The sequence below is a fragment of the Tamandua tetradactyla genome, chromosome 3, assembly GCF_023851605.1.
Source record: "Tamandua tetradactyla isolate mTamTet1 chromosome 3, mTamTet1.pri, whole genome shotgun sequence".
NCBI classification, from domain to species: domain Eukaryota; kingdom Metazoa; phylum Chordata; class Mammalia; order Pilosa; family Myrmecophagidae; genus Tamandua; species Tamandua tetradactyla.
The window spans coordinates 130,477,972-130,504,518 of NC_135329.1; the positions used below are offsets into that span (position 1 = coordinate 130,477,972).

The 26,547-nt window shown below is 36.5% G+C and overlaps 1 protein-coding gene and 1 pseudogene across 3 annotated transcripts in view; both read right to left on the reverse strand.

Moving 5' to 3' along the window:
* The window catches only part of LY75 (lymphocyte antigen 75), a 212,563-nt gene that overhangs the window by 77,933 nt on the left and 108,083 nt on the right, over positions 1-26,547 (reverse strand). For all 3 annotated transcript variants that reach the window (XM_077153968.1, XM_077153967.1, XM_077153966.1), the window contains 4 exons: positions 18,481-18,649; positions 15,812-15,967; positions 11,667-11,789; positions 9,819-9,986 (listed from right to left, as the gene is read on the reverse strand). In XM_077153968.1, the coding sequence (XP_077010083.1) occupies positions 9,819-9,986; positions 11,667-11,789; positions 15,812-15,967; positions 18,481-18,649 (616 nt within the window). The remainder of the gene's footprint in view (positions 1-9,818; positions 9,987-11,666; positions 11,790-15,811; positions 15,968-18,480; positions 18,650-26,547) is intronic.
* On the reverse strand, positions 16,402-18,452 carry LOC143677668 (centrosomal protein of 57 kDa pseudogene; annotated as a pseudogene).

The window sequence follows — 26,547 nt, forward strand, 5'->3', positions numbered from 1 at the left end:
TGTATGCCAGTACCATGCTGTTTGACCACTGTAGCTTTGTAATATGCTTTAAAGACAAGTAATGCGAGACTTCCCACTTCATGTTTCTTTCTCAAGATGTTTTGAGATATTCGGGGTACCCAACTCTTCTAAATTAATTATTGGTTTTACTATTTCTGTAAAATAAGTTGTTGGGATTTTAATTCATATTGCATTGAATCTATAAATCAATTTGGGTAGACTAGACATCTTAACTATATTTATATTTAGTTTTCCAATCCCTGATCACATTGTGTCCTTCCATTTATTTAGGTCTTTCTTGATTTGTTTAAGCAAAGTGTTGTAGTTTTCTTGGTTAAATTTATTCCTAAATATTTTATTCTTTTGGTTGCTACTGTAAATGGAAGTTTTTTCTTGATTACCTCCTCAGATTGTTCATTGCTGGGATATAGAAACACAACTGGTATTTGCATTTTGATCTTGTATCCTGCCACTTTGCTGTACTCGTTTATTAGCTCTAGTAGTGTTCTAGTTTGCTAGTTGCCAGAATGCAATATACCAAAAATACAACGGGTTTTAAAAAGAGGAATTTAGTAATTGCTAGTTTACAGTTCTAAGGCTGAGAAAATGTCCCAATTAAAGCAAGTCTATAGAAATGTCCCATCAAAGGTATCCAGGGAAAGATACCTTGGTTCAAGAAGGCCGATGAAGTTCAGGGTTTCTCTTTCAAATGGAAGGGCATATGGCAAACATGGCATCATCCGCTAGCTTCCTCTCCTGGCTTCCTGTTTCATGAAGCTCCCCGGGAGGCATTTTTCTTCTTCATTTCCAAAGGTCGCTGGCCAGTGGACTCTGCTTCTTGTGGCTCTGTCATTCTGCTCTGCTCTCTCTGAATCTCTCGTTCTCCAAAATGTTTCCTCTTTTATAGGACTTCAGAAATTAATCAAGACCCACCCAAATGGGTGGAGACATGCCTCTACCTAATCCATTTTAACAACCACTCTTGATTAAATCACATCTCCAGGGAGATTATCTAATTACAGTTTCAAACATACAGTACTGAATAGGGATTAGAATAAATGGCTGTCTTTACAAAGTGGGATTAGGATTAAAACATGGCTTTTCTAGGGTACATACATCATTTCAAACCAGCACAAGTAGATTTTTCAGGATTTTCTAAATACAGGACTCATCTCCAAACAGTGAAAGTTTTACTTCTTCCATTCCAATTTGGATGTCTTTTATTTCTTTTTCTTTCCTAACTGCTTTGGCTAGAACTTCCAGCAGGATGTTGAATAACAGTGTTGACAATGAACATCTTTGTCTTGTTCCGGATTCTTGGTGAGAAAGTTTTCAGTCTTTCCCTACTGAGTATGAGAGTAGCTGTGGGTTTTTCATATATTCCCTTTATCATGTTGAACAAGTTCCCTTCTACTCCTATTCTTTGAAGTGTTTTCATCATGAAAGGATGATAAATTTTGTCAAATTGATTTTCTGCATCAATTGAGATGATCATGTGATTTTTTTCTCTTTAACTTACTGATGTGGTGTATTACATTAATTGATTTTCTTGTATTGAACCAGCCTTGCACACCTGGGATAAAACCCACTTGATCATGGTATATAATTCTTTTAATGTACTGTTGGGTTCAATTTGCAAGTATTTAGTTGAGGATTTTTGCATCCATATGCATTAAACAGACTGGTCTGTAATTTTCTTTTCTTGTAGCATCTTTCCCTGGCTTTGGTATTAGCATGCTGATGACTTCATAGAATAAGTTAGGTAGCTTTCCCTCCTCTTCTGTTTTCTTGAGGAGTTTGAGCAGGATTGATACTAATTCTTTCTTGAATATTTGTAGAATTCACATCTAAAACCATCTGTCCTGGACTTTGTTTTTTGGAAGTTTTCGAAGACAGATTCAATCTCTTTACTTGTGAGTGGTTTATTGAGTTCTTCTATTTCTTCCTAAGACAAAGTTGGTTGTTCATGTTTACCTAGGAAGTTGTCAATGTTGTCCACGTTGTCTAGTTTGTTACCATATAGTTGTTCATCATACCCTCTTTTCATTACCACCTTTATTTCTACGGGGTCAGTTATATACTCCCTCCAACTGCTGATTTTATTTATTTTTCAACCTCTCTCCTTGTTTCTTTGTCAGTCTAGCTAAGGGTCCACTTATTTTATTGATTTTCTGAAAGAACCAACTTCTGGTTTTATTGATTCTTTCTATTGTCTTCATGTTCTCAATCTCATTTATTTCTGCCCTAATGTTTGTTATTTCTTTCCTTTTTTTGCTTTGGGATACGTTTTCTGTTCTTTCTCTAGTTCTTCCAAATGAACAGTTAATTCCTAGATTTTTGCTCTTTCATCTTTTTTTTTTTTTAAGTAGGCATTTACGGCAATAAATTTCCCTATTACCACTGCCTTTGCTGAAACCTATAAATTTTGATATGTTCTGTTTTCATTTTCATTTGTCTCGAGATATTTACTGATTTCTCTTGCAATTTCTTCCTTGACCCATTGGTTGATTAACAGTGTGTTGTTTAGCCTCCAAATATTTGTGAATTTTCTGGTCCTCTGCCTGTTATTTTTTCCAATTTCATTCCATTATAATTCAACGAAGTGTTTTATATAATTTCAATATTCTTAAATTTACTGAGACTTGCCTTGTGTTCCAACACTTGGTCTACCCTGGAGAATGATCCATAAGCACTTGAGAAGAAGATGTATCCTGCTGTTGTTGGGTGCAATGTTCTGTAAATGTTTAAGTCTGGTTTTTTAATCATAATATGCAAGATCTCTGTTTCTTTATTGATCCTCTGTCTATAGATATTTTATTCATTTATGAGTGTGGGGTATTGCAATTTCCAATTACCATGTAGAAGTGTCTGCTTCTCCCTTCAGTGTTGACAGTGTTTGCCTTATGTGTTTTGGGGCAGTCTGGATTGGTGTACAGATATATATGATTGTCATGTGTCTTTCTGTCCCTTTTATTAGTACACAGTGTCTTTCTTTGTCCCTTTTAATTGTGTTACATTTGAAGTCTATTTTGTCCAATATTAGCATAGCTATCCTCACTCTGTTCTGATTGTTGTTTGCATGCAATATCTTTTTCCAACCTTTTACTTTCAACCAGTTTTTGTTCTTGGGTATTAGTTGAGTTTCTTGTAGTGTAGACAGCATGTAGATGGATCCTTGTTCTTTTATCCATTATGCCAATCTATGTCTTTTGACCAGGGAGTTTAATACATTAACATTGTTTTATAGTTTAACTTTTTCATTGTATAATATAACATCTATACAAAGCAAAGAAAAAAAGCAATAGTTTTCAAAGCGCATAGCACTCTATAACGAGTAGTTATAGGATAGATCCCCGAGTTTGTCATGGGCTACCATACCATCAGCTCAGATTTTCCCTTCTAGCTGCTCCAGAATATAGGAGGCTAGAAGGAATAAATAAATATTTTTTATTATCACAATTGATTTTTTTTCTTTTTTGTAAAAAATAACATATACACAAAAAGCAATAAATTTCAAAGAACAGCACAACAATTAGTTGTAGAACAGATTTCAGAGTTTGGTATGTGTAAGTGAAATCATTACCCCCCCACCCCACATAGCACATGGCATCTAGGGGTGAAAGTCTCCCTGGAGGTGTAGGAGATGACTGCCATAGGTGAATTCCTGGCTCCGTGGGATCAACAATTCCATCCTGACCAAAAAGGGGAAAAAAAAGTATAACTAATAAAGTATCGGTGGCTGAGAGAGTTCAAATAGAGTTGAGAGGCTACTCTGGAGGCCACTCTTAACGCAAGCTTCAGTTAGACATTGCTACCTATCATAGCATAGATATGTTAAAAACACTTGCCAAATCCCAACCAAAACCATTCCAGCCAATCCTAAAGAACATCTAGAGCAATATATAAGATTCTCCAAAGGTTCCATGCACTAGGATAACTTTCCAGAAACCTACAACATCCAGATGGGCCCTGAGACCTGATAAGTCTTGAAACCTAGAGGGCCCAGCCTCTCCAGAAATCAGCTAGTTGCATCTCCCTACCCCATATTACTGACAGCCCCTTCCAAAATGAAAAAGTTAGAATGACCATCGCCCAAATATCCCTAAAGAATGAGATAGAAAGATTAAAGGTGATGGTGGAGTTATATAGAGAAAGTAGAGTTTAACAAATGAATATGATTACAAAATCATTATATTGATATTTCTTTTCATCTCCAGTATCTTAGACCAGCTAGAAGTAAAATCATAAAATTGTGGAATTGTAACCCATACCCTTTATCATTTTGAGGAAGTTACCTTTGATTCCTATCTTTTGAAGTGTTTTTATCAAAAAAAGATGTTAAATTTTGTCTAATGCTTTTTCAGCATCAATTGAGATGATCATGTGATTTTTCCTTTTTAATCTCTTAATATGCTTTATTAAATTAATTGGTTTTCTTGCGTTGAACCATGCTTCAATTCCTTGTATAAAACCCACTTCATCACAAAGTATAATTGTTTTAATGTGTTGTTGGATTTGATTAGCTAGTATTTTGTTGAGAATGTTGGCATCTGTGTTCATCAGGGAGATTGGCCGATAGTTTTCCTTTCTTGTAACATCTTCACCCGGTTTTGGTATTAAAATGATGTTAGTTTCATAAAATGAGTTAGGCAGTGTTCTTTTTGTCTCAATCTTTTGAAAAAGTTTGAGTAGGACTGGTTTTAGTTCTTTTCAGAGTGTTTTATAAAATTTCCCTGTGAAGCCATTTGGCCCTGGGCTTTTCTTTGTAGGAAGATTTTTGATGAATGATTGAACCTCTTTACTTGTGTCTGGTTTGTTGAGATCTTCTATTTCTTCCTGAGTCAGTGTGGCTTGCTTGTGTGTTTTCAGGAGTTTGTTCATTTCATATAAGTTGTCTAGTTTGTTGGCATATAATTGTTCATAGTATTGTCTTATGATTTCTTTTTTTCTCCAGGGTCTGTGGTAATGCATCCCTTCTCATTTCTGATTTTGTTTATTTGCATCCTCTCTCCCTTTTTTCTTTGCCAGTCTTGCTAGTGGCCCATCAACTTAATTGATTTTCTCAAACAACCAACTTTTGGTTTTATTGATTCTTTCTATTGTGCTTTTGTTCTCCCATTCATTTAACGCTGCTTTAATCTTTGATATTTCTCTTTTTCTACTTACTTTCAGATTAGTTTGCTGCTCTTTCTCAGGTTCCTCCAGGTGAGCAGTTAAGTCCTCAATTTTTGCTCTTTCTTATTTATTAATATAGGTATTTAGGGCAATAGCCTTCCCTCTCAGCACAGCCTTTGCAGCATTCCATAAGTTCAAATATGTTGTATTTTCATTTTCATTCGTCTCCAGATAGCTACTGATTTCTTCAGAGTATGTAATCTCCACATATTTGTGAAACTTCTCATTCTTTGGTGCTTATTGATTTCCAGCTTCATTCCATTGTAATCAGAGAAAGTGCTTTCAATAATTTCCGTGTTTTTAAATTTATCAAGACCTTTTCTTTTGCCCCAGCATTTGATCTATCCTGGAGAATGTTCCATGAGCTTTAGAGAACAGGTGTTCTGAGGTGTAATGACCTATATATGTCTGTTATGTCTAATTCATTTATCAAGTTGTTTAACTTCTCTATTTCCTTGTTAATCTTCTGTCTGGTTGTTCTATCTATAGAGAAGAGTGGTGTACTGAAGTATTCTACTATTATTTTTGGAACACCTATCGCTCCCTTAGTTTTGCCAACGTCCCCTTGACCGGCAGCATAAACATTTATGATTGTTATTTCTTCTTGGTGAATTGTCCCTTTTATTCATATACAGTGTCCTTTGTCTTTTATGATGTCTTTACATTTAAAGTCTATTTTATCTGATATTAGTATAGCTACTCCTGCTTTCTTTTGATTACAACTTGTGTGGAACATCTTTTTCCATCTTTTCACTTTCAATCTATTTGTATCCTTGTGTCTAAGATGAGTCTCTTGCAAGCAGCATCTAGCTGGATTATATCTTTTAATCCATTCTGCCAATCTGTATCTTTTAACTGGTAAATTTAGTCTGTTAACATTCAAAGTTATTACTGAAAAAAACGTTCTTGAATCACCATCTTATATTTGGATTTTATTTGTCAGATCTAAATATTCTTTTCCCTCTTTCTCTTTTTATCCTTTAAGTTACCCTTACTGGTACTCTTCAATTCTGTGCCCTCCTCCAGACCTCTCTCTCTTGTCTTTTTATTCAACTGGCAGAACTCCCTTTAATATTTCTTGTAGGGCCAGTGTGCTGGTTTGAAATGATGTATGTACCCTAGAAAAGCCATGTTTTAATCCTAATCCCATTTTGTAAAGGCACCTGCTTCTTCTAATCCCTATTCAGCACTGTGCATTTGAAAATGTAATTAGATAATCTCCGTGGAGATGAGATTTAATCAAGAGTGGCAGTTAAGCTGGATTAGCTGGAGGCATGTCTCCATCCATTTGGGTGAGTCTTGATTAGTTTTTGAAGTCCTATAAAAGAGGAAACATTTTGGAGAAAGAAGAGATTTGGAGAGAATAGAGAATGCTGCAGCACCACAAAGCAGAGAGTCCACAGACAGTGACCTTTGGAGATGAAGAAGGAAAACGCCTCCCGGGGAGCTTCATGAAATAAGAAGCCAGGAGAGAAAGCTAGAAGATGATGCCATGCTCACCATGTACCCTTCTAGTTGAGAGAGAAACTGTGACTGTGTTCACCATGTGCCTTCTCATTGAGAGAGAAACCCTGAACTTCATCGGCCTTCTTGAACCAAGGTATCTTTCCCTGGATGCCTTTGATTGGACATTTCTATTGACTTGTTCTGATTGGGACATTTTCTCAGCCTTAGAACTGTAAACTAGCAACTTATTAAATTCCCCTTTTTAAAAAGCCATTCTGTTTCTGGTATATTGCATTCTGGCAGCTAGCAAACTAGAACAGCCAGTCTCTTGTTGACAAATTATTTCAGGTATTGTTTGTGAAAATTTTAATCTCTCCCTCAGTTTTTAAGGACAATTTGGCTGGATACAGAATTCTTTAGCTGGAATTCTTTCTCTTTCAGGATCTTAAATATATCATACCACTGCCTTCTCACCTCCACAGTGCCAGTTGAGTAGTCTGAACTTCAGTCTTATGTGTTTACCCTTGTTTGTACTAGACTGTTTTTCTCTTGCTGCTTTCAGACTTCCTGTTTCTCTTCAACATTTGAAGACTGATTAGTATGTGTCTTGGGGAAGGCCTACTTGGATTTATTCTATTTGGAGTTCGTTGAGTTTCTTTGACTTGCACATTTATACCTTTTATAAGAGTTGGGAAGTTTTCTCCCATTATATCCCCAACTAATCTTCCTAGCCCTTTACTCCTCTCTTCTCTTCTGGGACACCAATGATTCTTATATTTGTGCACTTTGTTTTGTCCATCATTTGCTTGAGATCCAATTCAATTTTTTCCATCTTTTTGCTATTTGCTATTTTGAGTGTTCAAAATCAGTTGTCCTGTCTGCTAGTTTGCTTATTCTTTCTTCTGCCTCTTCAAATCTGCTGTTGTGTGTCTCTAGTATGTTTTTTATTTGCATCTTTAATTTCTATGATATCTGCTATTTTTCTATTTTTTCTTTATTCCTCCTTATGCTCTTCTAGCATCTTCTTGATGGTATCATGTCATTAGCCATCCCATTGATTTTATTTAGTAGAGTTACATGAACATCTTTGATTAGTTGTTCCGAAGTCTGTGTCTCCTCTGGTGTTTTAATTTGATCATTAGGCTGGGCTATATCTGCATCATGTTATGGGAGATGGGTTGGGCTGGGGCAGGTATGCAGTGCTTATGCACATAAGCAGTTGGAGGTGTCGGGGGGCTTGGAGTGTGGGGAGGGTGGGGTACGTGTGATAGAGTTCAGGTGTGTGAGGTGTGGGGTGAGTCACAGGTTATGGGACTGAGCTGGTGAGGGTTGCACGTTCAAGGAACGTGGTTTGGCTTAATTCCTTCTCCCTGTATCCTTGTCTGTGCACTTCTGAGGACTCTGGGCTTCCATGTTAGGTTGTTTGCACCAGCCGAAAGGTCTCCAGTTTTCTACTTCTCAATTCCTCAGCTTTTGCAACCAGGGCTGCCCTATGTGATGCAGAAGACTCTTCCAGGTCACTTACACCCTAAAAATCACCATCTTAGTCACCCTCCCATCCTTTCTCTAGCTGTTCTTTGGAGCAAGGTTGAACTTATCTATCCTATTCCACCATCTTCCCAGAACTCTTGTCAACATTTAATGTTATCACTGTAAAGGCTGTATTTTTTTCAGCCTTTTTTTCTTTTATATTTTATCTGTCATATCTTATTTATCTCTCTTTTAACCCTATTAGTAAGGCTTCCTGCTAATCTTCATTTCTACACTTTTCTCCAAACCTCTCTCCTGTCTTTTCCTATCTGCCTGTAGTGCTCCCTTTGGTATTTCTTGTAGAGCAGGTCTCTTATTCATGAACTCTCTCAGTGTCTGTTTATCTGTGAATATTTTAAACTCTCCCTCATTTTTGAAGGACAGTTTTGCCAGATATAGAATTCTTGGTTGGCAGTTTTTCTCTTTCAGCATCTTAAATATATCATCCTACTGCCTTCTTGCCTCCATGGTTTCTGCTGAGAGGTCCACACTCGCACTCAGTAAACTTCCCATGCATGTGATGTATCACTTTTCTCTTGCTGCTTTCAGAATTCTGTCTTTGACCTTTGACAATCCAATTAGTAAGGGTCTTAGTATAGGTCTGTTTGAATCTATTCTGTTTAGGATAAGCTGCACTTCTTGGGCCTGTAGTTTTATGGCTTTCATAAGAGTTGGGGAATTTTCAGTGAATATTTTCTCCATTTTTTTTTGCCCCTTTTCCCTTCTCTACTCCTTCTGGGACATCCATAATTCATGTGCTTCATGTTGTTATTCAATTCCCTGAGACCCTGCTCATACTTTTCCATATCTGTTCTTTTGTGTGTAGAATTTCAGATGTCCTGCCTTCTAGTTCACTAATCCCTTCTTCTGCCTCTTCAACTCTGCTGTAGTATGTCTCCATTTTGTTTCTGTTGTGCCTTTCATTTCCATAAATTCTTCCATTTATTTTTCAAGCTTTCAAGTTCTTATGAAAGAAGACACTCTGTGTCTTCTTTATATCCTTCATGTCTTTTTCAGGAATGGGGGATGGGTGCTGGGAACTGCACAGAGCAAACAACTGAGTTCTTTACCACAGTTTTTCAGTCTCTTACTCTTGCTCTTCCATAGATGCTGTACAGTGACCCCTGGCCTCTGGAGCCCAAAAAACTTATTTTACACAATTCTTCCCTGTCCACTAGCTGTTTAGGAGAAGAGAAGAGCCCTGAAGCATCCTACTGTGCCATCCTCCTGGAAGTTTCATCCTTGCATTGTTTTTAAGTTAATCATGAGTTTCATGGAAATGGAAGAAAACCAACTGTAGAAAAAGCCCTTTAATCCTTTACATTTTCAACCACAGAATGAAATACATCTTAAAAACATTTCCAAAGAATTGCCTCCCTAATACTCTGTCTGCTTCTATTTTTTTTAGGAAAGAATTAAACTTAAGTTGAGACTGGTGATTAATTTCATCTGGGAGCCCTAGACATCTTGTGCATTTACTTTCTCTTGTAATCAAATGACTATTTTTCTGGGGAAAGTATCTCTATTACTTAGTAAAGATTTTTGGATATACATTAAGAATTAAATACTTCTGGACCAAACACAAAACTCTGCATGTAACCGAATTGTACATGTGTTTCCTGACCTTTTCTGCAAAAAATTTCTGTAAGGACAGGCTACATACTTACCCAGAGGAACTTTGCAGACAACTCTTCCATAACCATGTGAACATTCAACTTTTTTCCAAGTTTCATCTGAAGCTAACAAAATGCTACATTTTCCACCATCACTCCTACTTTTATTTTCCCATTTGACAAATGTCACTACTGATCCATCCAACCAACTCCAAGACGGATCTAAAGAAAGAAATTACATAAATACAATTTAATTAATTGAATGCAACTGCGATTATTACCCCTGAATCATTAAGTTAAGGAGTTACATGGCTCATATGACTCATTTACTTAGAATTGTGCTATCCAACGTTAGAGCCACCAGTCACACGTGGCTATTTAAAATTAAATTCATTAAAACTGAAAACAATTTAAAAATCAGTCCTTCAGCTGTGCTACTCACATTTCAAGTGCTCAATAGCCACATATGGCAAGGAACTACTATATTGAACAGTGCAGATATAGAACATTTCTATCATTACAGCACTGATACAAGGTATTTTAATTAAAGTTCAGAATGCTTACATATATATTATGTGAAGGATGGATTTCCAAAGACCCACCCGGTCCCCAGAATAAAAACTCCTATCATTAAAGATGTGATAGTAGAGAAGGCAGGTTTGGGGGGGTTACCCCTATGACCAATTTTTGTTTTTTTCAGCTGAGGAGGCACCACCTTGTAGAGATAATATAAATACAATTTAAAATTCATTCAGATGGCCAACTCTGAATCCACTCACTTTTTGACATGCATGTGATATTCTAGAATTTACATTTATTTCAATTATTCAAAATTTAACTTTGCAAAAAATGTGAGACAAGTTTCTTATTCATTTATAGGGTTTGTGATCTTAATTGATTTTTTTTTTTTTTTTTTTTTTGGCATGGACAGGCACAGGAATTGAGCCTGGGTCTCTGGCATGGCAGGCAAGAACTCTGCCTGCTGAGCCACTGTGGCCCACCCTGATTCTTTATCAATTTCAAGTTCACTCAACCCTGCAGCTGTTGTTCCTTATTGAAGAATTCTTCCAATTTTTTAAAAGCAAAGAAATTTAAAAAAGCAATACTTTTCAAAGCACTCTTCAACAAGTAGTTACAGGACAGATCCCAGAATTTGTCCTGGGCTATCATACAATCCTCTCATATTTTTTCTTCTAGCTGCTCCAGAATATAGGAGGCTAGAGGGCTTAAATAATTTTTTATCATCACAATTGACATTTTTTCCTTCTTTTTTTGTGAAAACTAGCATATATACAAAAAAAAAGCTATAAATTTCAAAGCACAGCAACACAATTAATTATAGAACATATTTCAGAGTTTGACATGGGTTACAATTTCACATCCCCAAATTCATTTTGAAACAACTGTACAAATTTACTAGTTTGAAAAAAATCAATATTAAGACTTAATTTTTATTTAGAGCAAAAATTTTCAAAAAGGGAAGGGAACAACCATGAGATAACTTTCTGAATACAGACTTATAAGCTATAAACCCATGGGGTGATAGATACCAGAACTCTTAGGAGAAGTAATCATGGGTTCCTTGTGGGGACCCAGGGGACACAGACATTGTTATAGGAGTAAAGATATCTTGATATTGGAGTCTTAGGAATAAGCCTCCAGAACAATTTTAATTGATTTAACCTGGTTTTATTTTATTAATTATTTCCATCATTATTAATAAGTTACTCACTTATTCACTCAGAATTTATAAGCCTCCAGAACAGTTAGAAGATCTAGTCTATTCATCAATGAGAAACATTAGAATTAGCTACTTCTTGACATTCTTTAGTGAGGCTGACTTGATATTTAGCCCAAATTAGAACTCTCTTTGCACACTGTACATACAAGTACATCACTTACTGGCAGAATGTTGAGATAATCCAAGCCAAATTCTCATGGTAATATTATTATTTTCCCTAATCAGTCTGCTCACAAATTTATTCTCATCTTCATTCTCGATGGTAACAATAGTTGCAGAGTGATCTATTGAATGAAAATAACCCCCAAAGAAATTACTCTGTGCAAATTAGGGAAATATTTTTTTCTTAATTAGTTATTTATTCAAAAAAATCTATCATGATCAAGATCATTGAGAAATTTAAGCTTTATCCAGAAAAAAAAATGAAACTGATATTTATGCCAGTATTTTAAAAGTACAATGTAAATAGCTTCCCCCCAAAAGTCAGAAATATTTCTAGATTAAAAGTTTGAATGGATAAATGACAGAAATGAGAGAAATGGCAGAAGCTTCAGAACTGACAGAAACTTCACAGCAGAGCTGACACAGATGCAGATGCGCAGAGAACAGAGACACAGATATGTGGAGATGCTTGGAGCCCAGCAGACACTGCCATGAGATGTTAAGAAACCCTATCATGGTCAGGTTCATGTGTCAACTTGGCCAGGTGGTGGTGCCCAGTTGTCTAGTTGGGCAAGCGCTGGTTTGTCTGTTGCTATAAGGACATTTCATGGACTTAAATCATGACCATGCTGGCAGCATCCACAGCTGACTGCATTTGGAATCAGCTAAGGGGAGTGTCTTCTGCAATGAGTGATGCTTAATCTAATGACCAGAAAGCTTTTAAGGAAGACCCAGAAGAGACAATCATTATTCCTGCTTCAGCCAGTGAGCTCTCTTGAGAGTTCATTGAGGACCTTCATTGGAGCTGTCAGCTTGTGGCCTGCCCTAGACCTTGGACTCATATCCCCATGATTGTCCAGCCAGTCTTTCCTGAGAGTTCGTTAAGAACCTTGATTAGAGCTGCCAGCTCATAGCCTGGCCTACAGACCTTAGACTCTACATCCCCATGGTTGCGTAAGACATTTTTATAAATATATTTACAGATATCTCCTGCTGATTCTGTTTCTCTAGAGAACCCTAGCTAATACAAACCCAGAACCTGGAGAAAGCCAAGGGAAGCCAAGAGAAGAAAGTTAGCCTTGGAGAAGTAAAGTAAGGAACCTCCACAGGAACAGAAGCGGAAAGCAACAGAGCCCAGGAGCAAGGGACCAGCAGATGCCAGCCGTGTGACTTCACAGCTGACTGAAGTGTTCCTGATCCATCGGCCTTTCCTGAGTGACAGTACTCCAATATCTACTAGCCAATGACACACGTCTCGGTGAGTCAGAATATTTCGATTGCTGCTTTGAGTCTGCTGTCCATTATGGTGGCCACACCTACCTTGTCTATGGTGATTAACTGTCGCCACATGGCCTCTGCCAAATTGTGATCCAAATATCCCCATGTGTTTAAGGATTCTAGCTCAACGGCAGCACTTCCTATAGTAATATCTGAAGTACAGAGAAAGGTGACTACAGAGCTCTTCAGGGATGATGGAGCTAGTCTCATGAATTTATCTCTCAAGGTTCTGGTGAAATATGTGTCCTCTGGACATTCCTGGGGTGGGTGAGCAGGCCTTCCATGACAAATACACTCTAACATTCCCATCCTCTAAACCTCTGGATCCCCTCATCTACATTATACCACAGCAGTTCTGGCCTTTCAACCTTAGATAATGTCAGCCACCTTTTGACCCATGTTTCAGTCAACCATTCAAATAAACTATAAATGCCCTTTCTAGCCCCTCGAGCAACAACTTTGAACGCAGAATCTCAACTTACTGGGCCCATATCAATAAATTCAGCTTGATCCACTTAAAAAAAAAAAAAAAGAAAGAAATTGGCATGGAAAAAATTTGTTTCTTCAAAATATTTATCTAGCAATAGTTTTTTATCTTAGGACTTCCCAACAAGTGAGAACTTTGTATATGAGCAGCTAGTCATAATAAGTACAGAATGTGACGGTAGAAATACCTGTTCAGCATTCTCTCATTAACAACCATTTTTGTATAATTCAGCTTTAAAATAGGTGTGGGATATTGGGAAATAATTAGCCCTCCTTTTAATATTATTTTACACATAAGTGTACTTGGTCATTCCCATTGTCACTCCTAAATATAAGATGGAACTGAATATTGAGTGAGTGTCCTGGGATTTAATAGATAGCCCTAAATCCACAGACAAAATAGTATTATCACCAGCATCAGGGAAGGAATTAGAAAGAAAATAATGATTAGAATTGGAAATTAATCCTAAGTAGAATTAAATAGTCTTCAATAGCAACAGGCCTATGCATACCTGAGCAAAACCATTTCTTTTTGGGTGGAGATATTTTAAGCAAGTGCTTTACATGTTACTTTGTTTTATATAACACAGCCCTGTTGAAGAAGGTATTGCCACTGTTTGACAGACAAGGAAACTGAGGCTCATGGAGGTTAAGTAAACTGGACATGTTTACACAATAAACCAGGCATAGAATTAGAAAGTCAATCTCAATTTCCCTAATAGTAAGAATAGTTTTAAATGTTCACTATGTGTAGGGCACTGTGCTACATTTGCATTCATGATCTCATTTCACTGATTCCTACAACCCAAACTTTATCCAAATTTTGAAGTCAGTGCTTTTTTTTTCAGTAATAAATAAAAAATATGTATCTCCTTTATTTGCAATATCATAGTCAACAGAATTTCTGATCTAAAATTTTGTACTGATATGGGGAGAGGTCAGAGGTCTGCATTACCAAGTTTCTTACTATCAGAATTATATTAATATACAATTATATAAAATGTCTTTAAAAAGTTAAAGGCATCACACATGTCAGAAGCTGTTTGTTATATTAATACTATCTGATACAATTCTCCACAATTTTACAGCACTTTGGTTATCTGGTTTAGGAAATATTAAATTTCTCACGTAGTATACTTTCTGACCATTTTTTTCCGTTTAGCAATAGACAGGTGTCTAAGGACAAACAAATTTCCAATGTTGAAATTTTGAATTCAATTTCAATCAATTTCTCATTTTAGTATGTACTACATTCAAGAGAACATGCTCAAACTAAGATGTGTGAAAGCCAACGACTATATTTACCTGTTATGGAGGCTTGCCAGCCTGCATAGCTCACAATAAAAAAGTATAAAATTCCTAACGATAGCTACTCTTCTGGACACAATGATGACATGTACAGTATCAATTACAGATTCATTAAATTCAGTTCTTTTTTTTTCTTAACTGAATATAAAGTCAACTACTCTAAATATAAATAAATGTTCAATTAAGGCTGAAGTTTTAATCCTTTCATTTGTATTAAGTGCTATTTTTATTCTCCCCATTCAGTTGGAAAAAAGAGAAACAATTATGTAACTTCCATAAGGTCACTCAGGTAGTAACTCTCAGAGCTGAGACTTAACCCAGGTCTGTCTTCTTCCAAGGCTTCCTATTTCCCTCTTCAGAAGGAAGAGGCTTCTGCCTTACAGAACATACATATAGCACACAATATCCTAGTTTTAATTCTTTTTGTTTTTTGAATCAAGTTTCCATCATGTAATTGAGGTGAGTAGGAGATTTTTTTTCAGTCAGTCAAGTATCTCTATAATAGTTGGTAAAATAAATTAGATAAATGACATCTGTACGGCTAAATTGCTGCCCAGGAAGCAGGGAAAACAATCTGGTCTTTGAAACATTCTAGGTGGTCTCCCTAGAAGTCACTTTGCAGTTTAACTACAAGCTAAATTTATCACGGGAGAGAGTCAATCATTGCTACTCTTTCTAAAAAAGCTAAATTCACAAGCAAAAAGTCCGGTTCCATACTATTTAATCAACTTAATAAAAATTTTACCTCTTGGCACCTTCATTGTACATAACCAGCTATATTTAAAACTGTTCCAATTTGTTCATTAGTATTTTTACATAATAGTTCACTCTGCTTCTCCCTACTTTTATTGTCATGTACTTATTCTTACATTTATAATTTTTAATGGCAATTATTCACTGGAGCTCATATATCATAAAATAATGAACTATTTCATCACTACTGAACACTTACGTTATAAGTTGTGAGTGCTTTAAAAATACCTAAAATATATATTATTTCAAGTTAATTCATTAACAAAAATTTCCAAGCACAGAATTATTGAGTCAAAAAAGCCAGTGAATTTTAACTTACCGAGTTCTGAACACAACTGTATGGCCTCCGAGAAACTGTGCAATGCTTGGTCAAACGTGTAACAGTGATCCTGGTACTGGATCCACTGTGGCCCATTCCCTTTTGCTGCTGGACATCTTGATGAGTATGTATAAGGGGACTGCGACTGCACTTTAGCTATAAAAATGTGAGACACAGCTGTAAAAATGCAGAGAAAAAGGGAGTGCCTTTTCCTAATCTCATTAAACATTCCTACTTGAAACTATTGTTCCAGTGAGTAAGAAGCTTTTCATTTAAAACACATTAGAGAAAGCCAGAGCCCATACTCTAAGAGGATACACTTTAACTTTTTAGAATACCATTCTTTAAACACAGAAGATAAAGGAAAGCACTTCACCTGCTAAGAAGGATTTAGACTAAAGTAAAAATATCAGGAAAGATAGAATAGGGAAAGGAACAAAAAACAAAATGGTCAGGCCTATTACTACTCTGCAATGATCATTTAAATGATTGCTTTCCTTGGGTTCATTTTGATTTTGATAATTTAAATCTAATTTTACCTAGCCATAAAAAGAACTATTTTTTGTTAATCACACTAAAAAATTGGCAATTTGTTTACCAAATACAATATATCAGCATGACAATATTTGTCTCCAACAAAGAAGGCGAGTAGTAGGTCTGGGCTTTCAGCCCTTAAAAATCTAATTTCCACTGAAATAGTTTAATGTTTAGTTCTGCTGCATTCAACAAGAAACCCATGTCATTACATGCCACAAGGGGCAGATTAAACTTTGCTCCCTTTAACACCTGTTATTAATTCCAAAAGAGGAGAATATGAGATCTGGAAAACAAATTGTCAACTTCCGTTGGTAAGATACAGATGATCTGAATCAAATAGTTGACCTGGCACCATTCAGTAATCCCTACCCAAACTAATGCATTGAAATGAACTCTGTTTCTTCATGTCCTTCAATAACTGAAGGCTCTTTGTGCTTTTTATCTCCAGATCTCAGTTTGGTAGAGGCTTTATTTGTGGTCCCTATGATTCTAAAAGAATGACTACTGTTGTTTCCTTCTTCAAGAGTTTTTTTTTTTTTATGGCTTTTAATTCCTTCTTCTGCTTCTCCAGCTTCTCTTTTGCCAGGTAGGCTTGATACTTTTGAACTCAGTTATCTGAGTGTTTCTTGCCTCTAGTCTTCCCACTAAGAACACCTGTTTGAGTTCTAAATCTTCCTTAAATGGTTGGTGCTAGCTGCTCTGATCAAAACTCCATTGCCCAAATTCATCTGTAAAATCTGTTAGACTTCTGACAACTCTTCATTAAAGCAGCTGATAAAGGGAAGTGTTACCAGCAATGTCTTTCTTTTACTACCTTATGAAGATAGTTGCTCTGCCAAAGGATTGCTGTTGTCTACTCCACCACTGTATGAGGTATAACGGTTGCATAAGGCTTAACTAATGCAAAACATGTTGAACATTGACTATCAAAGCATGGCCAAAATTGGTGGAATTTTCTGGTGGCTTTCATTTTTTTTCATTCTTCTCACACTGGGAAAACATGAAGATGCCTTCCCTTCAAAGATGAGTCCATTCATTTCTAGTCCAGTCTGCACCTGTACTGCCTTCTTGCATACATTCCCTTTTTCCTGTACTTCAAGGAGTTTTGCTGCCACTCTTGAATTTTTTCTTCCTAAAAGGGCCTGCATTGTGGCAAGTTTGTTATACTCCAGTTCAAGAACATCCAATTTTTCCAGTTGGCTCTGAACTTACGTTAGATCATGCTGTCATTCTCTATCATCAATAAAGTCTTCTTTAAAATAGATATAATCTCCATTTCTGCATGTTTTATATTTATGTATTCCCATTATATTTCTAAAAAATTACATTTATCTTTTGCACCTAACAACTGAGATGTCAGTTCTTGATTATGCCTTTTTTTTCTCATTCTTTGCACCATTCTCCTTTTCTTGCATTCTTTTCACCCAGTACTTTCTTGTAGTCGCTAGACAAGATTTTTATACTTTCTTCCACCTGAATCTATTCAAGTTCTAAGCACTGAATCTTCCCTTGGAGATCTTAAGAGCAGAAAACATAGCAATCACCGAGGACTAGAGCCTTCAGAGACTAATGCCACCTCTGTCTTTCTGCCTGCCCAGCAGGTCTTGCAGTTCTGGGTTAGTCTGGATCCTTGGTCTCTTCCTCAAGCTCCACCTACCAAGGGACAAACCCTAGCCCAGCCTCTGATGGAAGGGGCTGTTTTCTTGCATTTTAAAGCTCATATAACTTGGAAAATGCTTGGTTACAAAAAGTTAAACATACTCATTTAGTACAGAGGCTCTCAGAACCTCTACTATGATAAATCACATGAGGTATTTCCCAATACATGCTATGGAACCCTTTTTTTTAAAGAGCATCTCAACCTTGGAAAAACATTGCAAAATGAAAACAGAATTAACAAATTCTAGAGTGAAACTCACCTAGTGATAAGATAACTGAAAGTCTCTGGAAGCAAATTCCCTGGATGGATATATCATACTTATTTCTACTCACAAAGCATCAAAATTATTTTAAGAGGATTTATGGGTAAATCTTATTTTAAATCTGTAAAAATTCATTTGACTATTGCATCAAGTGCATAAAACAAATGTCATATTCCAGGAAATACATAATTGTTAAAAACCATGTCTTACATTTTGTAGGTTTATAACAAATAGCACCATCCTTAACAGAGTTGCATTTTTCATGTTTCCAAACTCCTTTTGGACCCAAGACTAAACAATTTCCAGGAGATTTCTGGCCCTTCCATGGGATGTGGTCAAATGCACTGCCATCAGACCATTCAAAACTTGATTCACTTCCCTGTTTCAAAAAAAAATAGAAATAACCTGAATCTAGATGTATGACTTAATAAAGAACAATATCCATACTTTTAGAATATTGGAATGGAGTGTTAACTTTTTACTTACAAGTGTGCAGATTCTCATATTGTAGGTCTGGACTTTTTGTAAAATCAGGGATTTACTTTTGATAAATATGTTTGGGGACATTTGCTCTCCACAATCTAAGCGGGACTTGAAACTCAGGGAGAGAATTATTATACTCTGTCTCTAGATTTTATTTTAAGGATGAGTTTATATAACACCTGAAATTAAATTGTGTGCAAATGGTTTCCATTTTTCACAATTATAGGTTTATAATACCACGCCTTCATATTTATCATTTTATAGGCTTTTTATAGCCTGACGTTTTATAGGCTTGTAGTTTATTTCTCTGGCTAAGTTTTTCAAATTATAGAGAAAATCAAGCAGCAAAAGGGTGGAAAAGGAAAACACTTCCCAAGAAACTCAAATAGGAAGACTATATTTTATTTTTCCTGGAATCTAAATCCTAACGTATCATCCTTTCTCTTTTATATTCCCCAAGTTGTTCTAAAGATGATTTCAAATAGGCCTACAACTCTAATCTCAATATGTATTTTTTTGTGCAGATGTTATTAAAGGTACATATATATGCAAATTAACGAGATTCAAATAGTGGCACAGAAGAAGTATTTATTAGCAGGTTAATCTCAAATAGTGCTAAGGGAAATTTCTAAGGGAAATGTAGGAATACAATATTCATTTATTAGTCCTAACATGTTGGAATTTTACTAGGCACTATATATATTTTTGGCTAATCTTCACCACAATCCTTAGATTTTACAGATGAGGAAATAAGCTTATAAAGATTAAATAACTTGTTCATGGTCACCCAACATGTAAATATCACTAGCAGTGGAACTCAGGTTTTCCTGATTCTATGCTATTCTGATCTCACAGCTTTCTAATTGGTCTGCCCCAACCATATTACAGAGGTATTTTTGAGGTACTAATTCACAAAGCCATTGGGATGGCCTGGAAGTGTCTTGGTCAGCTGCAGTCCAGGCCATTTACCTAATATGCTCCACAAATATAATTTTCCTTATTATTTTTATATTGTGAGAAGGTAAGATAGCTCTGTGCTATGCAATTTAAGTTCCAGGACTTAATTTGATATGATATTCTGAATTACTATTTTATGTTCAAATTTCCAAACCTGGAGTTAAAAGATTGGAAAATTTCTGGGAAACAAAATAAGAAACAATACCAAAATAAACCCATAATGTATGAACCTCACTTAATCTTTGCTTCTACTTTAAGCATTTAAAAAGCACTGAGAGATGAGGGCCAAGATGGCGGCTTAGTTGAGGGCCAAGATGGCAGCTTAGCAATGTGCACGTTTTAGTTTGTCCTCCAGAACAACTACTAAATAACCAGAAACAGTACAGAACAGCTCCTGGAGCCATGATAGTGACCAGACACACAGCGTACCCCAGTCTGGACCAGCTGGACCGGCTGCGAGTCTCTGGAACCGTGAGTTCTGGAAGCCGCGGTGGCCGGCGCCGAGCACCCCTCCCCCACAGGTGGCTTTCCGGAGGGAAAGGAAAGAGACTCTAACAGCAGCAGGGACTGAGTCCAACCAAACATCAATTGTGGCATTAATAAACAAATTCTGACTACTAAAAATAGGCCCCCAGCTCAGGCGAAACTGGTCAAGGCGGAGGTCGCTTATTGGGCTAACTGAAAAAGAGGAAAAGGGACAAAACAGGTTTTTGTGGCTGTTTCTACAGAGGCTTGGTTGCCTCTGGATTCAGCGGTGGGACTACTCGGGCTGCAACTGCCCAAGGAATAGGCAAAAACAGGCTGCTTTCAGGGCTATCTCCCACGTATGCCTTCCCCAGGGGAGGGGTGAAGCCCAACTTAGGTGGAATCCCTCTCTCAAGGAATTCAGATCCCAGGGCTTGGCAATTTCAAGCCATTAAAACCAGCCTACAACCTCTCCTCTGTATCCACCACGCCCCCAGCAGGGAGAGCCTTCCAAAGTTAAAGGAGCCACAACATCTTTTGCTGGTGGGACCCGCAGACAGACAAGCGCCACATACTGGGCAGGATAAGAAAAACAGAGCCCAGAGACTTCACAGAAAAGTCTTTCAACCTGCTGGGTCTCACCCTCAGAGAAAACTGATGCAGGTGACTCCTTCCCCCTGATAGGAGGCCAGTTTAGTCCAAGAAAACACAGCTGGAGTCTGTAATACCTATGTACACCCTCCTAAGGGTGGGGAGAGAAAAGGCACCTTACAAGCAGGGCAAGAAACAAGAAAACAAGAACTGAAAAATTACCCTCTGTTAAACAAAACTTAAGCTAGAGGTCCAGAAAAAGCTGAACTGAAGGTCAAAGAACAGATAGACAAAAAACACATCTAGCAAGAAAACCTTTGGTAACATAAGTGAAAGCAATCTCCAGGATAAACTAATTAAGGTAATTAAATGTCTAGATGCCAGCAAAAAATAACAAATCACACCAGGAAAATCGAAGCTATGGCCCAGTCAAAGGAACAAACCAATAGTTCAAATGAGATACAGGAGCTGAAACAACTAATTCAGAATATACAAACAGAAATGGAAAACCTCATCAAAAACCAAATCAATGAATTGAGGGAGGACATAAAGAAGGCAAGGAATGAACAAAAAGAAGAAATGGAAAGTCTGAAAAAACAAATCACAGAACTTATGGGAATAAAAGATACAGTAGAAGAGATGAAAAAAATAATGGAAACCTACAATGGTAGATTTCAAGAGACAGAGGTTAGGATTAGTGAACTGGAGGATGGAACATCTGAAATCCAAAAAGAAACAGAAACTGTAGGGAAAAAATGGAAAAATATGAGCAGGGATTCAGGGAATTGAATGATGATATGAAACGTACAAATATACGTGTTGTGGGTGTCCCCAAAGGAGAAGAGAAGGGAAAAGGAGGAGAAAAACTAATGGAAGAAGTTATCACTGAAAATTTCCCAACTCTTATGAAAGACCTAAAATTAAAGATCCAAGAAGTGCAGCACACCCCAGAGAATAGATCCAAATAGACGTTCTCCAAGACACTTAGTAGTCAGAATGTCAGAGGTCAAAGAGAAAGAGAGGATCTTGAAAGCAGCAAGAGAAAATCAATCCATCACATACAAGGGAAACCCAATAAGCCTATGTGTAGATTTCTCAGCAGAAACCATGGAGGCGAGAAGACAGTGGGATGATATATTTAAATTACTAAAAGAGAAAAATTTCTAACCAAGAATTCTATACCCAGCAAAAATTGTCCTTCAAAAATGAGGGAGAAATTAAAACATTTTTAGAAAAAAAAATCACTGAGAGAATTTGTGAGCAAGAGGACAGCTCTGCAAGAAATACTAAAGGGAGCACTAGAGACAGATCTGAAAAGACAGAAGAGAGAGGTGTGGAGAAGAGTGTAGAAAAAAGCAAAATTAGATATGACATGCAAAATACAAAAGACAAAATGGTAGAGGAAAGTACTACCCAAACATTAATAACACTAAATGTTAATGGATTGAACTCCCCAATCAAAAGACATAGACTTGTAGAATGGATTAAAAAACAGGATCCTTTTATATGCTGTCTACAGGAAACATATCTTAGACCCAAAGATAAACATAGGTTGAAAGTGAAAGGTTGGGAAAAGATATTTCATGCAAATAACAACCAGAAAAGAGCAGGAGTAGCTATACTAATATCCAACAAATTAGACTTCAAATGTAAAACAGTTAAGAGAGACAAAGAGGATACCATGTACTAATAAAAGGAACAATTCAACATGAAGATATAACAATCATAAATATTTACGCACCGAACCAGAATGCCCCAAAATACATGAGGCAAACACTGCAAACACTGAAAAGGGAAATAGACACATCTACCATAATACTTGGAGACTTCAATTCCCCACTCTCATCAATGGACAGAACATCTAGACAGAGGATCAATAAAGAAACAGAGAATTTGAATATTACAATAAAGGAGCTAGACTTAACAGACATTTATAGGACATTACACCCCACAACAGCAGGATACACCTTTTTCTCAAGTGCTCATGGATCATTCTCAAAGATAGACCATATGCTGGGTCACAAAGCAAGTCTTAACAAATTTAAAAAGATTGACAACATACACAACACTTTCTCAGATCATAAAGGAATGAAGTTGGAAATCAATAACAGGCAGAGTGCCAGAAAATTCACAAATATGTGGAGGCTCAACAACACACTCTTAAACAACCAGTGGGTCAAGGAAGAAATTACAAGAGAAATCAGTAAATATCTCGAGGCGAATGAAAATGAAAACACAACATATCAAAACTTATGGGATGCAGCAAAGGCAGTGCTAAGAAGGAAATTTATTGCCCTAAATGCCTATATCAAAAAAAGAAGAAAGGGCAAAAATTCGGGAATTAACTGTCCACTTGGAAGAACTGGAGAAAGAACAGCAAACTAACCCCAAAGCAAGCAAAAGGAAAGAAATAACAAAGATTAGAGCAGAAATAAATGAAATTGAGAACATGAAAACAATAGAGAAAATCAATGAGACCAGAAGTTGGTTCTATGGGAAAATCAATAAGATTGATGGGCCCTTAGCAAGATTGACAAAAAGAAGAAGAGAGAGGATGCAAATAAATAAGATCAGAAATGAAAGAGGAGACATAACCACTGACCTCACAGAAATAAAGGAGGTAATAACAGGATACTATGAACAACTTTATGCTAATAAATACAACAATGTAGATGAAATGGACAAGTTCCTAGAAAGGCATGAACAACCAACTTTGACTCAAGAAGAAATAGATGACCTCAACAAACCAATCACAAGTAAAGAAATTGAATCAGTCATTCAAAAGCTTCCCAAAAAGAAAAGTCCAGGACCAGACGGCTTCACATGTGAATTCTACCAAACATTCCAGAAAAAATTAGTACCAACCCTGCTCAAACTCTTCAAAAAAACTGAAGTGGAGGGAAAGCTACCTAATTCATTCTATGAAGCCAACATCACCCTCATACCAAAACCAGGCAAAGATATTACAAAAAAAGAAAACTACAGACCAATCTCTCGAATGAATATAGATGCAAAAATCCTCAGCAAAATTCTAGCAAATCGAATCCAGCAACACATTAAAAGAATTATACATCATGACCAAGTAGGATTCATCCCAGGTATGCAAGGATGGTTCAACATAAGAAAATCAATTAATGTAATACACCATATCAACAAATCAAAGCAGAAAAATCACATGATCATCTCAATTGATGCAGAGAAGGCATTTGACAAGATTCAACATCCTTTCCTGTTGAAAACACTTCAAAAGATAGGAATACAAGGGAACTTCCTTAAAATGATAGAGGGAATATATGAAAAACCCACAGCTAATATCATCCTCAATGGGGAAAAATTGAAAACTTTCCCCCTCAGATCAGGAACAAGACAAGGATGTCCACTATCACCACTGTTATTCAAAATCGTGTTGGAAGTTCTAGCCAGAGCAATTAGGCAAGAAAAAGAAATACAAGGCATCGAAATTGGAAAGGAAGAAGTAAAACTATCACTGTTTGCAGATGATATGATACTATACGTCGAAAACCCTGAAAAATCCACAGCAAAACTACCCGAGCTAATAAACAAGTACAGCAAAGTGGCAGGTTACAAGATCAACATTCAAAAATCTGTAGTGTTTCTATACACTAGTAATGAACAAGCTGAGGGGGAAATCAAGAAACAAATTCCATTTACAATTGCAACTAAAAGAATAAAATACTTAGGAATAAATTTAACTAAAGAGACAAAAGACCTATACAAAGAAAACTACAAGAAACTGTTAAAAGAAATCACAGAAGACCTAATAGATGGAAGAGCATACCATGTTCATGAATTGGAAGACTAAATGTACTTAAGATGTCATTTCTACCTAAATTTATTTACAGATTCAACCCAATACCAATCAAAATCCCAACAACTTAGTTTTCAGAAATAGAAACACCAATAAGCAAATTTATCTGGAAGGGCAGGGTGCCCCGAATTGCTAAAAGTATCTTGAGGAAAAAAAACTAAGCTGGAGGTCTCACACTGCCTGACTTTAAGGCATATGATGAAGCCACAGTGGTCAAAACAGCATGGTACTGGCATAAAGATAGATATATTGACCAATGGAATCGAATAGAGTGTTCAGATATAGACCCTCTCCTCTATGGACATTTGATCTTTGATAAGGCAGTGAAGCCAACTCACCTGGGACAGAACAGTCTCTTCAATAAATGGTGCCTAGAGAACTGGATATCTATATGCAAAAGAATGAAAGAGGACCCGTATCTCACACCCTATACAAAAGTTAACTCAAAATGGATCAAAGATCTAAACATTAGGTCTAAGACCATAAAACAGTTAGAGGAAAATGTAGGGAGATATCTTATGAATCTTATAATTGGAGGCGGTTTTATGGACCTTACACCTAAAGCAAGAGCACTGAAGAAATAAATAAATAAATGGGAGCTCCTCAAAATTAAACACTTTTGTGCATCAAAGAACTTCATCAAGAAAGTAAAAAGACAGCCTACACAATGGGAGACAATATTTGGAAATGACATATCAGATAAAGGCCTAGTATCCAGAATTTATACAGAGATTGTTCAACTCAACAACAAAAATACAGCCAATCCAATTACAGAATGGGAAAAAGACTTGAACAGACACTTCTCAGAAGAGGAAATACAAATGGCCAAAAGGCACATGAAGAGATGCTCAATGTCCCTGGCCATTAGAGAAATGCAAATCAAAACCACAAATGAGATATCATCTTACACCCACCAGAATGGCCATTATCAACAAAACAGAAAATGACAAGTGCTGGACAGGATGCAGAGAAAGAGGCACACTTATCCATTGTTGGTGGGAATGTCAAATGGTGCAACCACTGTGGAAGGCAGTTTGGCGGTTCCTCAAAAAGCTGAATATAGAATTGCCATATGACCCAGCAATATCATTGCTAGGTATCTACTCAGAGGACACGAGGGCAAGGACACAAATGGACATTTGCACACCAATGTTTATAGCAGCGTTATTTACAATTGCAAGGAGATGGAAACAGCCAAAATGTCCATCAACAGAGAGTGGCTAACAAACTGTGGTATATACATACGATGGAATATTATACAGCTCTAAGACAGAATAAACTTATGAAGTATGTAACAACATGGATGGACCTTGAGAACATTATGCTGAGTGAGACTAGCCAAAAACTAAAGGACAAATACTGTATGGTCTCACTGATATGAACTGACATTAGTGAATAAACTTGGAATATGTCGTTGGTAACAGAGACCATCAGGAGATAGAAATAGGGTAAGATATTGGGTAATTGGAGCTGAAGGGATACAAACTGTGCAACAGGACTGGATACAAAAACTCAGAAATGGACAGCACAATACTACCTAACTGTAATGTAATTATGTTAAAACACTGAATGAAGTTGCATGTGAGAATGATAGAGGGAGGAGGGCTGGGGACATAAATGAAATCAGAAAGAAAGATAGATGTTAAAGATCGAGATGGTATAATCTAGGAATGCCTAGAGTGTATAATAATAGTGAAATGTACAATGTACAAATTTTAAAAATGTTTTGGTATGAGGAAGAACAAAGGAATGTCATTATTGCAGGGTGCTGAAAATAGATGATAACTAATACTTTAAAATGTCACCTTATGTGTGAGACTAAAGCAAAAAATGTTTATTTGTTACAAAATTTAGATTTTGACTAGAGCATTTCCTAATATAACTCATGTAGATAGTTTGATTGAATGTCATAAGTACTTGGAATCTCAGGTAGCACATGAGATTTTGTTGGT